This window comes from Trichechus manatus, unplaced genomic scaffold (genome assembly GCF_000243295.1).
Source record: "Trichechus manatus latirostris isolate Lorelei unplaced genomic scaffold, TriManLat1.0 scaffold00006, whole genome shotgun sequence".
Taxonomy (NCBI): Eukaryota; Metazoa; Chordata; class Mammalia; order Sirenia; family Trichechidae; genus Trichechus; species Trichechus manatus.
The window spans coordinates 8,675,408-8,688,016 of NW_004443942.1; the positions used below are offsets into that span (position 1 = coordinate 8,675,408).

Below are 12,609 nucleotides of genomic sequence, written 5' to 3' on the forward strand. Positions count from 1 at the left end.
TTTGTTTTCTTTATGTTGAGGTGTAATCCATACTGAAGGCTGTAGTCTTTGATCTTCATCAGTAAGTGCTTCAAGTCCTCTTCACTTTTTTTTTCACTGTAACATTTCTTCACTATAACATACAGGCATTATGAAATATGTTATCAGTAATGTACTTAAGCTACAGCTAAATGTTTATAACCTTCCTTTCCAACTCTTCTGCATCCTTACTGGTTGTATGGATAATATGATACAAATTTATCTCAAAATAATTCTAAAAATTAATGTACAGTAATATAAATGAGATTTTAAATATCACAAGTGAGATGCATTTTAAAGCATAAAATGATAATTTAATATTAATATCTTTATCATTTTCTACTATCTAGTACTTTAGAAGGTTTATTTCACAACTTAGAACATGTGCCATATGACTGAAATATTTTAAATAATTGAGGTTAACAAAACAAGTGGTGAGATTTCTTGAAATTAAAAAAACAAAAACAAAAAAACTAACGCAGCAAAAGAATTATGTGCCTTCCATAAATTCACCCATTTTCTATCTTTGGGCGATGATCTGTCCCCTGTAAAATCCAAGAAACGGTAAAGGCAAATAGCTTTGGAAGGCTGGACAAATATTTGCAAAGAATGACCAGATTCATTCTCATTCCTTTCATGTTCATTCTTTCTCTTTCTCATTCTCCACATCTCTTCTTGTTTCTTTGTTTTTTGTTAACTATTGGTGATTTCCTATTATGTATCATTTTTTTAATGAAAAGAGACAACAATGCTCAAAAACCACAGAATGAAAGTCAAACTTACACTATGCTACACTGTGATAATTAGTAACTTTCAAGGGTGGCATTTAAAAATAAAGGGTTATCTAAACAAAAAAAATGACTTGTGTGAGAAAATAGCTATAATGTCATCAATTTATATAAGAAAGAAACTCCAAAGGTATAGCTTTACTATCATGTATTAACCAATATTTCTTAAACACTTTTCTTACTTTACTAGCTCCCACCAATTAATTTTCTAGCCTACCCACTCATACAGAAATTATACATACTATAAAACAGGGTGATGTCATCTTTTATTCATCAAACCTAATCTCTCCGACTGGATTAGATACTTTGCATCACTGAATCAGAAAGTGTTAACAACCAAAAGGAAACCGAGGCCTAGAGAGCTTATGCAACAAGCTCAAACAATTAGTTACTAGTTAGCAGCAGAGTTGAGGCTAGAACCCAGTTCTCTAAACTCCAAAGCACCAAAGATTAGGGACTATCTCCAAACTCCTAAGCAGTGAGTACTGTACAGAAAAGAAAGACGAAATGGCCTTGGCCCTAAAAAATCTACAGTTGCATTACTTCTCTGATGAATATTATTATTTGATCACAGTAATGGAGGTAACTGCAAAGCTAATGCAAACAGGATTTTTTAAAAATAATTTGGTTAACCCCAAGATCATTTTTGTATAGTTCTATCATGTGAATGTGACTGTTTCCCTCCTGGATCTACACCTTTTGAATTAGACTGGCTTAAGGTCAACATTAAAATAAACTAGAATTACAAAAACAACCGACAAAAGAGTGGAAGTAGAGATGAGAGTGGGAGTAGGGAGAGGCATTCAAGCTAAACACGCGCTGGCTGTCAAGAGAAAGTCATACCAGAATTAGAAAATCATCATACTTAATCCTCAAAACATAATCCATGCATGTTTGATACACAGTGGCTATAATTATAAGCGAGCTCCTTCATCCATTTTCTCTACACTCCTGACTTTAAATAGTTAAAACCTCATTTCAAAAGATGGGTAGTAAGAATATGCAAAGAGAGAACAGGAAGAAATTGGGTTTCAAAATCGCAGCACTCCAGATAAGGGTAAGGATTTCACATAATCTCTATGAGGTTAACGTGAAGAAAATCAGGGAAGAATTGCTCATGGTCATCACTGAAACCTATGACTACAGTCTGTAGACCTAGCACAGATAACCTTAAATCTCCTCCAGGCAACTTTTGGGACACTTTTGCTTTAGAAATGGGAAAACCTACTGTACTAATGATGCAACATTTCAGACTCCAGAGCAGACAGTTGTATCTCTCTAACACTCACTAAACCTTAATAGGAGGAGCCCAGGTGGCATGGTAGTTAAGCTACTAACCTAAAGGTCGGTAGTTCAATCTTACCAGCTGCTCCATGGAAGGATGTGGCAGTCTACTTCCTCAAAGATTTACAGTCTTGGAAACCCTGTGCGGCAGTTCTACTGTGTCCTATAGGGTCTCTATGAGTCAGGATTAACTTGACAGCAAAGGGTTTGGTTCTCTCGTTTGTTTTGATTTTTGGTAAACCTTTATAGAAATAGGGGAAAAAAGGAAAAGGAAGGAAGGGAAAGGAGTAAGGAGGAGAGAGAGAGAGATGTATGAAGGAGGAAGGGAGAGAAAAAGAAAAGAAAGAAAGGGATGCTATCCTTTGGGAAACTAAAGTCTTTTAAAGCAATCTACAAAGGAAACTTTTATAAGAAAAAAAAGACCAAATTCATTTCAGAATTATTGAAGATGTTGGTGTTTGTTTCTAGATGAAGAAGATCTCACTTTAAAACACAGAAGTAATAACTACACCATCACAATTCAGTCATATTTTATCTTTATAGCACGTATTGTATACTGCATCAAAGGAGTCCTGGTGGTGCAGTGGTTAAGTGCTTGGTTGCTAACCAAAAGGTTGGTGGTTCAAACCCACCGGTCAGTCTGCAGGATAAAGAAGATGTGCCAGTCAGCTTCTATATTTACAGCTTGGAAACCCTATGGGGCAGTTCTACTCTGTCCTATAGGGTCACTATGAGTCAGAATCGACTCAATGGCAGTGGGTTTGGTTTAGGATACTGCATCAAGAGAGGGGTAAAGAGGAAGAATGAAAAGTGAATAAAGTCAATAAAAACTGAAGGAACCAGGGTACTTAAAGCACTTTGTTTATTAGCTTCTTTAAGTCCATTTACTCAAAAGTAAAATATTAGCTTACTTCCTTGTTTAAATCTCAGTTCCCAGATACGCAACTATGAAACAAAATAAATAATAATTTTCTCTTCCGCCAAAAATTGCAACTTAAAACCAGCTAGTCATAGAAGGAGTGAGGTTGTTCATGGTAGGTACAAGTGAAAATATTTTGTCACACCTAAAAGAACTAAAATCATACAGGCACTCGAACTATATAAGCCTTCAACTTCTTTTTTTTTTAATCAGAAGAGAGGAACAAGTGATTTCACAGTATGAAGAAAAAATCAATCAATTTAGGATAGGGGAAAAAGGCCACTTGAAGACATTATCCTAAAATAGTTTTTTTTTTTTTCCACCCTCTCTATTTTGTTTTTCATTATTATCTGATGCCTCGCACATGTGACTCTGTCTGAGCATGGTTGTTTTCGTTTCCTACAGCACAGTGGCCATAGATTCTACACAGTTTCACGTGCAAGCACAATCTGTCCATTAACTTTTCTAACGCCCTTCTTCATATCCAGAAAATATAAACAAGCATTTAAAAAGTAAAAATATTTATTTTACCATGAAATATGTAATTTCAAACTCACAAGAAACTGATATTGCACCTTACCATAGGGAAACACAAATAAGAAGCTTATCAAGACCCTATAGTTTCAAACTATTGGAAGAAGTATAACTTGGTGCATCACTTCTGGAAAGAAACTTGGCAGTATGTACTAAGTATGTATCGAAATTATTAAAAACTAGATTCTAGGAATTTATTCAACAGAAGTAATTATGGTGATATTTAAAGATCTATATATTAAATATGTCCACTAAAGTATTGCGTATGATACAGAAAAATTGAAAACAACCTAAATGTTCAGCAGTTAGTATTAATACAGTTAACATTTATTCAACAAATGTGTTGACTGCCTACTATGTGCACAGCATGGTGGACTGGCTAAATTAAAAATGTACTCTTAAAGTACAATACATTCTAATGTATTTAATACAGTTTAAGAAAAATCATATGTTCCCAAATTTATTTATAAATTTAGTACAATTCCATTAAATAACAAGTGGAGTTGTTTTGGGAGAACTGGGGGTGAAACTTGACAAAATGAATCTAAAGTTCATCTGGAAAAGTAAATGTTTGGTAATAACAAAGATTATTTGGGGAAAAAAGAATAATTAATAAAAATATATTACAAAATTTCCAGAATTAAAAGTATGACAAATAAATGGACAGCTCAATTAAACAAACAAAAAGAGTCAAACAACAGACCAAAATATTTCTAATAAGATAGTCTGTGATAATGGTGGTATTTCAAAGATGGATTGTATGAGTAATATTGTTGCAACAATTGGTTCTTTATATCCTAATCTCACATCACCCCCCAAAATAAATTCCAGATGGATTTAAAAAATTAAAGGTAAAAAAATAATAATACTATAATAAAATACATGTGAATATTTACAAAATGTCAGGCGGGAGAACTCTTCCTTAAAATGACATCAAAGGCAGAAACCCAAAAGGAAAAGATTAAATCTTTAGATTTGACTAGAGAGATATGTGTGTATAAAAATTTTAATTAAAAGATAAAATGACAAACTGGGGAAAATTCTGTATCACATGAAAAATGGTTAAAATTTTTAGCATATAAAGACCTCTTACAAATCAGTAAGAATTAACTGCCCATTAAAATGATGTATTATCCCCATTTTACAGATAAGGAACTGAGCCACTGAGAGATTAAGTAAATTATCCAAGACCACAAAGCTGATAAGCTGAGGTGGTAGAACCAAGATTCAAACCTTGTCACCAACAGTCTAAGTCCAAAGTCTATGCCACCTCTCAGAGGATATGAATAAGAAATTTATACACAAAAAAATGCAGATGCACAATAAACAAAAAGTATTTCATTTCACTAGTAATCAAAGAGATAAAAGCTAAACCAAAAATAAGATGCCATTTTCTTCCTACCACATTGGAAATGACTAAAAATAATGATAATAATCAATGTCAGCACAGATGTGTGGAAATGGGTATGCTCATATACTGCTGGTAAGAATACTGGTTCAATTTTTTTGGGAGGGGGCATTTTGGTAATATGAATCAAGTGTCCTTATAAAGCGCCTGTCCAACAATTCTATTTCTAAAAATTTAAGCTAAAAAAATCAGATGGAGCAACAAAGCAGTTTATTGCAATATTGTTAATAATAGTGGGAAATCAGAAAAAACCTTAACTATAGATGATCAGCTAAACTATGAAATGTCTACAAATAGAGTAGTATGCAATCATTAAAATAATGATGTAGAACATATGCTATCATGTGAAAATATAAATGATATGATACACTGTTAAAAAGATTACAAAATATTTGTTACCATACAATCCCATTTTGTTAACAAAAGGAAATATATATTTCATGTATTAAAAATACATAAAATATATAAATTATAGATAGATAGATATAAAATTTTAATATACCTCAGAGTATATAAAACAAAACAAAAAAACCAAACCCATTGCCATCAAGTAGATTCTGACTCACAGAACTGCTCCATAGGGTTTCCAAGGAGCAGGTGGTGGATTTGAACTGCCAACCTTTTGGTTAGCAGTCAAACTTTTAACCACTGTGCCACCAGGGCCCCAATCAAAGTATATAACCACTATAATATTGAGGAGTATATCAAAGTATATACTTCTGAATATTATAGCAATTATATCTGGACAAAGAAACATAGTTTTTTTCTTTTTCTTCATCCATATATGTATTTCCTGAATTTCCTATATGCAATAAGCATTACTTTTGTAGCAAATAATAAAGTTCATTTTAAAAAGAAAAGGTATGAAGGAGAAGAATATTTAATGGCATGGAGAAATGTTTATGATATGTTAATTTCTGAAAAGTAGGTTACAAAACAGCATGTGCAATAGGATTCCATTTTTTCTTTTAAAAATATGTGTATCTAAGTAGAAAAAACTTCAAGGATATAATCACTGTAGGAGGTTTGAGGTATTTCCAGATACCATTATGGGAGAAAAGTTTTTAGTTGTTTTTTTTTTTTTTTTTTCCCTAAATTGTCTCCAAAGACCATGTATTGTTTTTCTAATCATAAAAAAAAAAATGAGAAAGACTATATTTTACCCTTTTCACCAAACCCTAATTCTACCAAAAAATTGTTTAACAAACCTATAAACACGGCTAAAAGTTAAGAATAACATACTGCCTTCATTACTGCCAAAACAGATACTATAGATATGCTAGCTTTTCTATGAAAAGTAAATCTCATAAATGTATTAGTATATTCTGTCCAATCAGAAACTTTACTTAAAGTGATGAAGACCCTTACATGATCTACGCCAAGCTTTAAGTGAGCCCTACAGAGCAATCAAGCAAATCTCTTTGATATGCATCAATCTATTGATAGATTTATCATAAAATAAGATTATTGAAAAATGGTTGAACCGATGATAAAAACAAATGTGCTGACACTGGTCAACAATGTAGCAAGACAAAAAAAATACCACAATTATTTGGCAGTGTGGTATTGCTAAAAGTCCTGGCCTGATTCGTAAGTATGTGATCTTCGGCAGATGAATTAATTTTCTCTACAAGTTTTAGATTCTTCAGTTTTAAGCTTACAGTTAAAAAAAAAAAGATTCTTCCTCTTTAAATTTATACAAAAAATTATACAAATGTAAAGAATTTTCATATGACTAAGCTAATATAAACCCTGGAGTAGCTCCTAAGTATCATCTGCTCAATTAAACACAGATGAAGATGACATCAGACAAAAAGCAGATTTTAAAAAGAAAGAATATGAAGAGACAGAAAATGTATTCTTTATAACGAAGAATTTATTCTATAAGGAATCAAGGCTCAGTAAAACTTAGTAGCTTTTTCCCATTCTCAGAAGGCCGGAAGAACTGGGGACCAAATTTCTGAATTTTGGCTGCTTGCCTCAAGTCTAGCTAATCATCCAGTAGCACTTCTCCACATGGAGAGGCTGATACAGCATCAACAAATTCCTTATCAAAATCAACACTTTCTAACACCGAGAAAATTAAAAATGTTGTAATCTATAAATGGCCCATCCTGTTTTCTTAAAACTTGATCCCAATTGGACACTATTTTTAAAAGTATGTTTTAGAAAGTATCTCTTCACCTCTACTGCATTTTTTTAAAGTTATATATACCTTCTTCAGTCTCCTAGGAAGTTTGCTTGTTCTTGTAATTTTCCATATAATATTTATACACATTCTTCATGGAAATATGCATAATATAGTCATTTTCATTTTCTCCACTAAAGAGAAACCATGCTTGAAGCCTTTTATTTTACAGTACAAAGCTCAAGTCCTTATATTAACTTCCACTAACTCTTTAAAATCTCATCTTCTCTTCCTATCCCGCAGACACATAGACACACAGAGACACAATTTCAGACTTTTTAAAACAGACATTTAAACATAAAAATCACCTGAGAGTGACATTTACTTGTGAGCTATTTGAAAAAAAAAAAAAGAAAAAAAGCTAAGGTAATGAAAGAAAAACATTAGACATTCTAATCAAACTTTGGTAATTTTTTTCCTCTAACACAATGTTATTAACCAAAATAATAAACCACCATTAAAGTAAGTCAATTCTCATACTTAATCATTAGGAAAGAAAAGCAAAAGTCTTAAAAAGCAAAAGTTTTTGCCTACCAAAATATCTTCTTACTTACTGCAAGTTCTCTGGATCTCCCAAGGTTGTTATTCTCCCAATCATCATCAAACCAAACCATCGTCAAACCATCCAAAAAGCACCTTTGTCAAGCACACCATCACTTCAGCTCATAAATAACAACATACTTGGCACAGTACACATAGGGAATAGCCTCAATTCTTAATCAAATACCTCAACTTCAGGAACTAGCTTCTTGCTTTTGTCCTTTGGTGGCCAGTATCTTAAATTGGAAGCCTCTATTGCTCTCATTATTTCTAATTGAAATCATCCTCTACCTCCACACCCTTCCACGAAGGAAACATAGCTTTTATCTTTGTCTTGCACATGCACACCCCAGTGGAGGGGGGAAGAGTGAATTGCCATTTGCGACTTTCTTTCAATAACAAAACAGCAAATAAAAAAGGAGTACTTGCTATTATGGGACGCCAGTACACATTCTACACCCAAGCCAACTATTGAAAAGAACTACACTGTTACCTTAATTGCCTGAAGTATCATATTTTTAAAAGACAGACAAAAACCTCACAACTTGGGGGAAAGTTATCTGAAGGTAAGAGATGCTATATTTGATACCTCACAAGAAGCTTGTATCCATTCTGAATAAAATACTGCAACTTTGCATGTTTGTGTGCTTAGGTTCAAAAAATCAAAATGAATTGACAGAGTTCAAGGTGACATCATTGCCAGCTTCTGTGTAGGTCTTTTCTTAAGAAAGGAGAGAGAGAATGAAGAAGATACTAAGGTTATCTGTGAAGTAAAGACTACGATATTTTGATAGGCAAAGACTTCTGCTTTTTAAGATGGTTAGCAGTTTTTTCAGAAGTCTGCGTTTTGAAAAATGGTTAAAAATTCAAACTAAAATAACAATAGCTAACACTTATAAGGAGTGTATTATGCAACAAACATTATTCTAATTGTTTTACATACATTAACTCATTTGGTCCTCAAAACAAATAACTCATACAGGAATAGGTATTATTATGTAGATATTACTACTATAAACGATGTTAATGGACTCATTAACAACCTGCGATATGCACATGACACAACCTCGCTTGCTGAAAGTGACGAGGACTTAAATCACTTACTGATGAAGACCAAAGACTACAGCCTTCAGTATGGACTACACCTCAATATAAAGAAAACAAAGATTCTCACAACTGGACCAATAAGCAACCTCATGATAAACGGAGAAGAGTGAAGTTATCAATGATTTCCTTTTATTTCGATCCACAATCAACACCCATGGAAGCAGCAGTCAAGAAATCAAATGACGCATTGCATTGGGCAAATCTGCTGCAAAACACCTCTTTAAAGTATTAAAAAGCAAAGATGTCTCTTTAAGGACTAAGATGCACCTGACCCAAGCCATGGTGTTTTCAGTCGCCTCATACGCATGCGAAAGCTGGGCAATTAATAAGGAAGACAGAAGAATTAATGCCTTTGAATTATGGTGTTGGCAAAGAATATTGAATATACCGTGGACTGCTAGAAGGCAAACAAATCTGTCTTGGAAGAAGTACAGCCAGAGTGCTCCTTAGAAACAATGATGGTGAGACTTCATCTCACATACTTTGGACATGTTTTGAGGAGGGATCAGTTCCTGGAGAAAGTCATCATACTTGATAAAGTAGAGGGTCAGTAAAAAAGAGGAAGACCCTCAAGAGTGGATTGACACAGTGGCTACAACAGGCTCAAGCATAACAAACATCATGAGGATTGTGCAGGACCGGGCAGTGTTTCATTCTGTTGTATACAGGGTCGCTATGAGTCAGAACCAACTCGATAGCACCTAGCAACAACAACATAACTACTATCCACATTTTACATATGAGAAACTAGACACATAGAAATTAACTTGCCCAAACCCGTACCCATTGCCATCAAGTTCATTCCGACTCATAGCTGTACTAGTAATGGTAGAGCCAGGGTTTGACATCAATACAATGATTTTTTGGCTAATTACTGTATTAACTTCTGTATTAATCCATAAACCAGGACTCTTTTTATATAGGAAATCTACCAAAGGATGCACTCAATTCTCACGTATGAATGATGACAAAAGAGGCTTATTTTCACAATAATAATTGCTGCTTCTTTGGTAGATTTTTTTAAGTTTAATTTTATCACTACGTTTCTCCATAGATCCCATATACAGCAATATCCCTATAATAGAACAATGAGGAGAATTAGAAAGGAAGCAAAACCCAAAACACATGTTTCAAGATAATACACTAACCTGATTTACTTTTTCTAAAGGAGAATTCCTCAGGGCTTTGCTTACAGTCTGGAAACCCTGGTGGCATAGTGGTTTAGAGCTATAGCTGCTAACCAAAACGCACTCCTTCAAAAACCTATGGGGCAGTTCTACTCTGTCCTTTAGGGTTGTTATGAGTCGGAATTGACTCGATGGCAAAAGATATGGGTTTCTTTCTTTTTTTTTTGGTTTTGCTCATAATCTACTTGCTCTTTGTTTAAACATAATTTTAACATTTTTAATTATTTGAGGGATACGCCTCGATTCAAATCCTAGTTCTACCACTTCTTAGCAGAATGATCTCAGAAGAAGACCAAAGAAGAATTGATGCCTTTGAAATACGGTGTTGGTGAAGCATATTGAATATACCATGGACTGCCAGAAGAACAAACAAATCTATCTTGGAAGAAGTACAGCCAGAATGCTCCTTAGAAGCAAGGATGGCAAGAGTTTGCCTCACATACTTTGGACATGTAATTAGGAGGGACCAGTCCCTGCAGAAGGACAACATGCTTGGTAAAGTGCAGTGTCATTGAAAAAGAAGAAGACCCTAAACAAGATGGACTCACATAGTGGCTGCAACAATGGGCTCAAGTGCAACAACAATTGTGAGGATGGCGCAGGACTGGGTGTGTTTCGTTCTGTTGTGCATAGGGTGGCTATGTGTCGGAACCAACTCGACGGCACCTGACAACAACAACAACATGATCTCAGACAAATTCCTCAACTTCTCTAGGTATAGGTATTTCTATCTGTAAAATAGTCCACCTCGCTGGAGTGTTGCAGGATAAATCCAATTGATGTAATACATGTAAATTCGTATCCCAATGCCTAGCATATAGTAAATGCTCAGTAAATAGTTCTTTGTTATCTAATAAAAATAAACTAATAACACTTAATTCAAAGAGTTATTGTGAGAATTAACAAGCATAATTCATGTAAAACCATGAAGCATGGTGCTGTACAACACAAAGGAGCTCTATAAAATGTTAGTTTTCCCTCTCTTCTTATCTAATTTAACAGCCTAAACAGAATAGAAGTAGCAGAATATAGGAGCATGGGAGGAGGAGTAACATTGCTGGAAGCCAACACACTTATTACAGAGAAATGACAGCTTACAATCTGGAAATACAGACATTGACAGAAAACCCAGAATGCAGATGTAAAAACTCAAAAAGCACAACAGTTTGGTGACCATTCAATACAGAGGTAAATAGCCTCAACACACCTCAACTCAAGAAACAGTTCTGGAATCAACTGTTCACAGTTAAAATCCTTAGCCATCAAGACAAACTGTTAAGATATTAAATTAAAAAATCAGAATGTAAAACTGTATATGGTATAACCTCAACTATGTATACACTGTACCAAAATATTATCAAGGGCTATCTCCAGTAATGGAATTATGGGTGATTTTAATTCTCTTCTTTGACTTTTCTTATGTTTTCCAAATAATAATATAGTTAAATTGTAAAAATAATTTTGGTGCTTAAAGAGGCAGTCTTTAGAAATCTAAGAAATACACAAATGCATAATAGAAGGGTTAATTCATTCTGTATTAAGAATTTCTGGTCCAAATATCCTACATTAATCCTAGAAGAATAAAAGTACTACAAAAATATAACTAATGGGAAAATTGATTCATTGCTGCACAATAAATTTGCTTGAAAAAAAGCTAAAAGTGGTTTTAGAGGTACTATTTTAAATAGCAGGCAATATCAACATAAAGCTTGTAACAGGAACCACATATGATCATCTCTATCTTTGCTTGCAGCAATTCTGACACACCCTCATTTTAAGAGGGAATTTAAAAAAAAAAAAAAAAACAACACTCTAGGGAAAGAGCAAAATAATCTGATAAAACGGAAAAATTTCAAGAAGCATAGTCATAAGTAAGGAGCCCTGGTGGCACAGTGGGTTAAGAGCTATAGCGTGCTAACCAAAAAGGTCAGCAGTTCAAATCTACCAGCTGCTCCTTGGAAGCCCTATGAGGCAGTTCTACTCTGTCCTATAGAGTCGCTATGAGTCGGAATTAACTTGATGGCAATGAGTTGTTTTTTTTTTTTTTCAGTCATAAGTGAAATGCACCTTTTACCGCCTAAAATTTAAAAAAAAAAAAAAATGCTTTAGGCAAATTTAGCTACCAAACCAAACCTCTTGCTGTAGAACTGATTCCGACTCACAGCGACCCCATAGGACAGAGTAGTACTGCCCCATAGGGTTTCCAAGGAGCGGCTGGTGGATAGCTACTACTACATATATCATCACTGACACTGCACAGCTGAGAAACAGAAAACGTGCCAGCCAAAAAAAAGCAAATTAAAATATCAGAAATAAACCTATGGCAAAATGTTTTCTTTTTGATGTATAGTGTTATCTCTCTTTGTAATTGTCTCACCAAATGACATGTACAATTAGTAGAGATTATGCCAGGGAGCTACACAGCAGATCGTAGAGGACAGGAGGAAATCTCACTTATTTAGAAAAGTGCATCTTCCCAGAAATATAAATCATTTCTCCATTTCTTCATTAATCTGAGGTTTAACTTGAAAGTACAGAAAAGTAGAAGAATAAAAAGGTACAAAGTATTGGGACACTGTAACTCTCAATCACTCTTATTGCTATCGTCATCAGTAGTAGTAATAGTAATAGTATGA

At 34.0% G+C, this 12,609-nt stretch overlaps 1 protein-coding gene across 3 annotated transcripts in view; it reads right to left on the reverse strand.

The window, feature by feature from the left end:
• SOX6 (SRY-box transcription factor 6) overlaps positions 1-12,609 on the reverse strand; it is a 431,726-nt gene that overhangs the window by 406,695 nt on the left and 12,422 nt on the right. Inside the window, exon 1 of one of the 3 annotated variants that reach the window (XM_023737515.1) lies at positions 7,694-8,017. The exons of the other annotated variants lie outside the window; for them this stretch is intronic. Coding sequence (XP_023593283.1) covers positions 7,694-7,740 — 47 coding nt within the window. The 5' untranslated portion in view covers positions 7,741-8,017. Of the gene's footprint in view, positions 1-7,693; positions 8,018-12,609 lie in introns of those variants that run through there. 3 annotated transcript variants of the gene reach the window in all.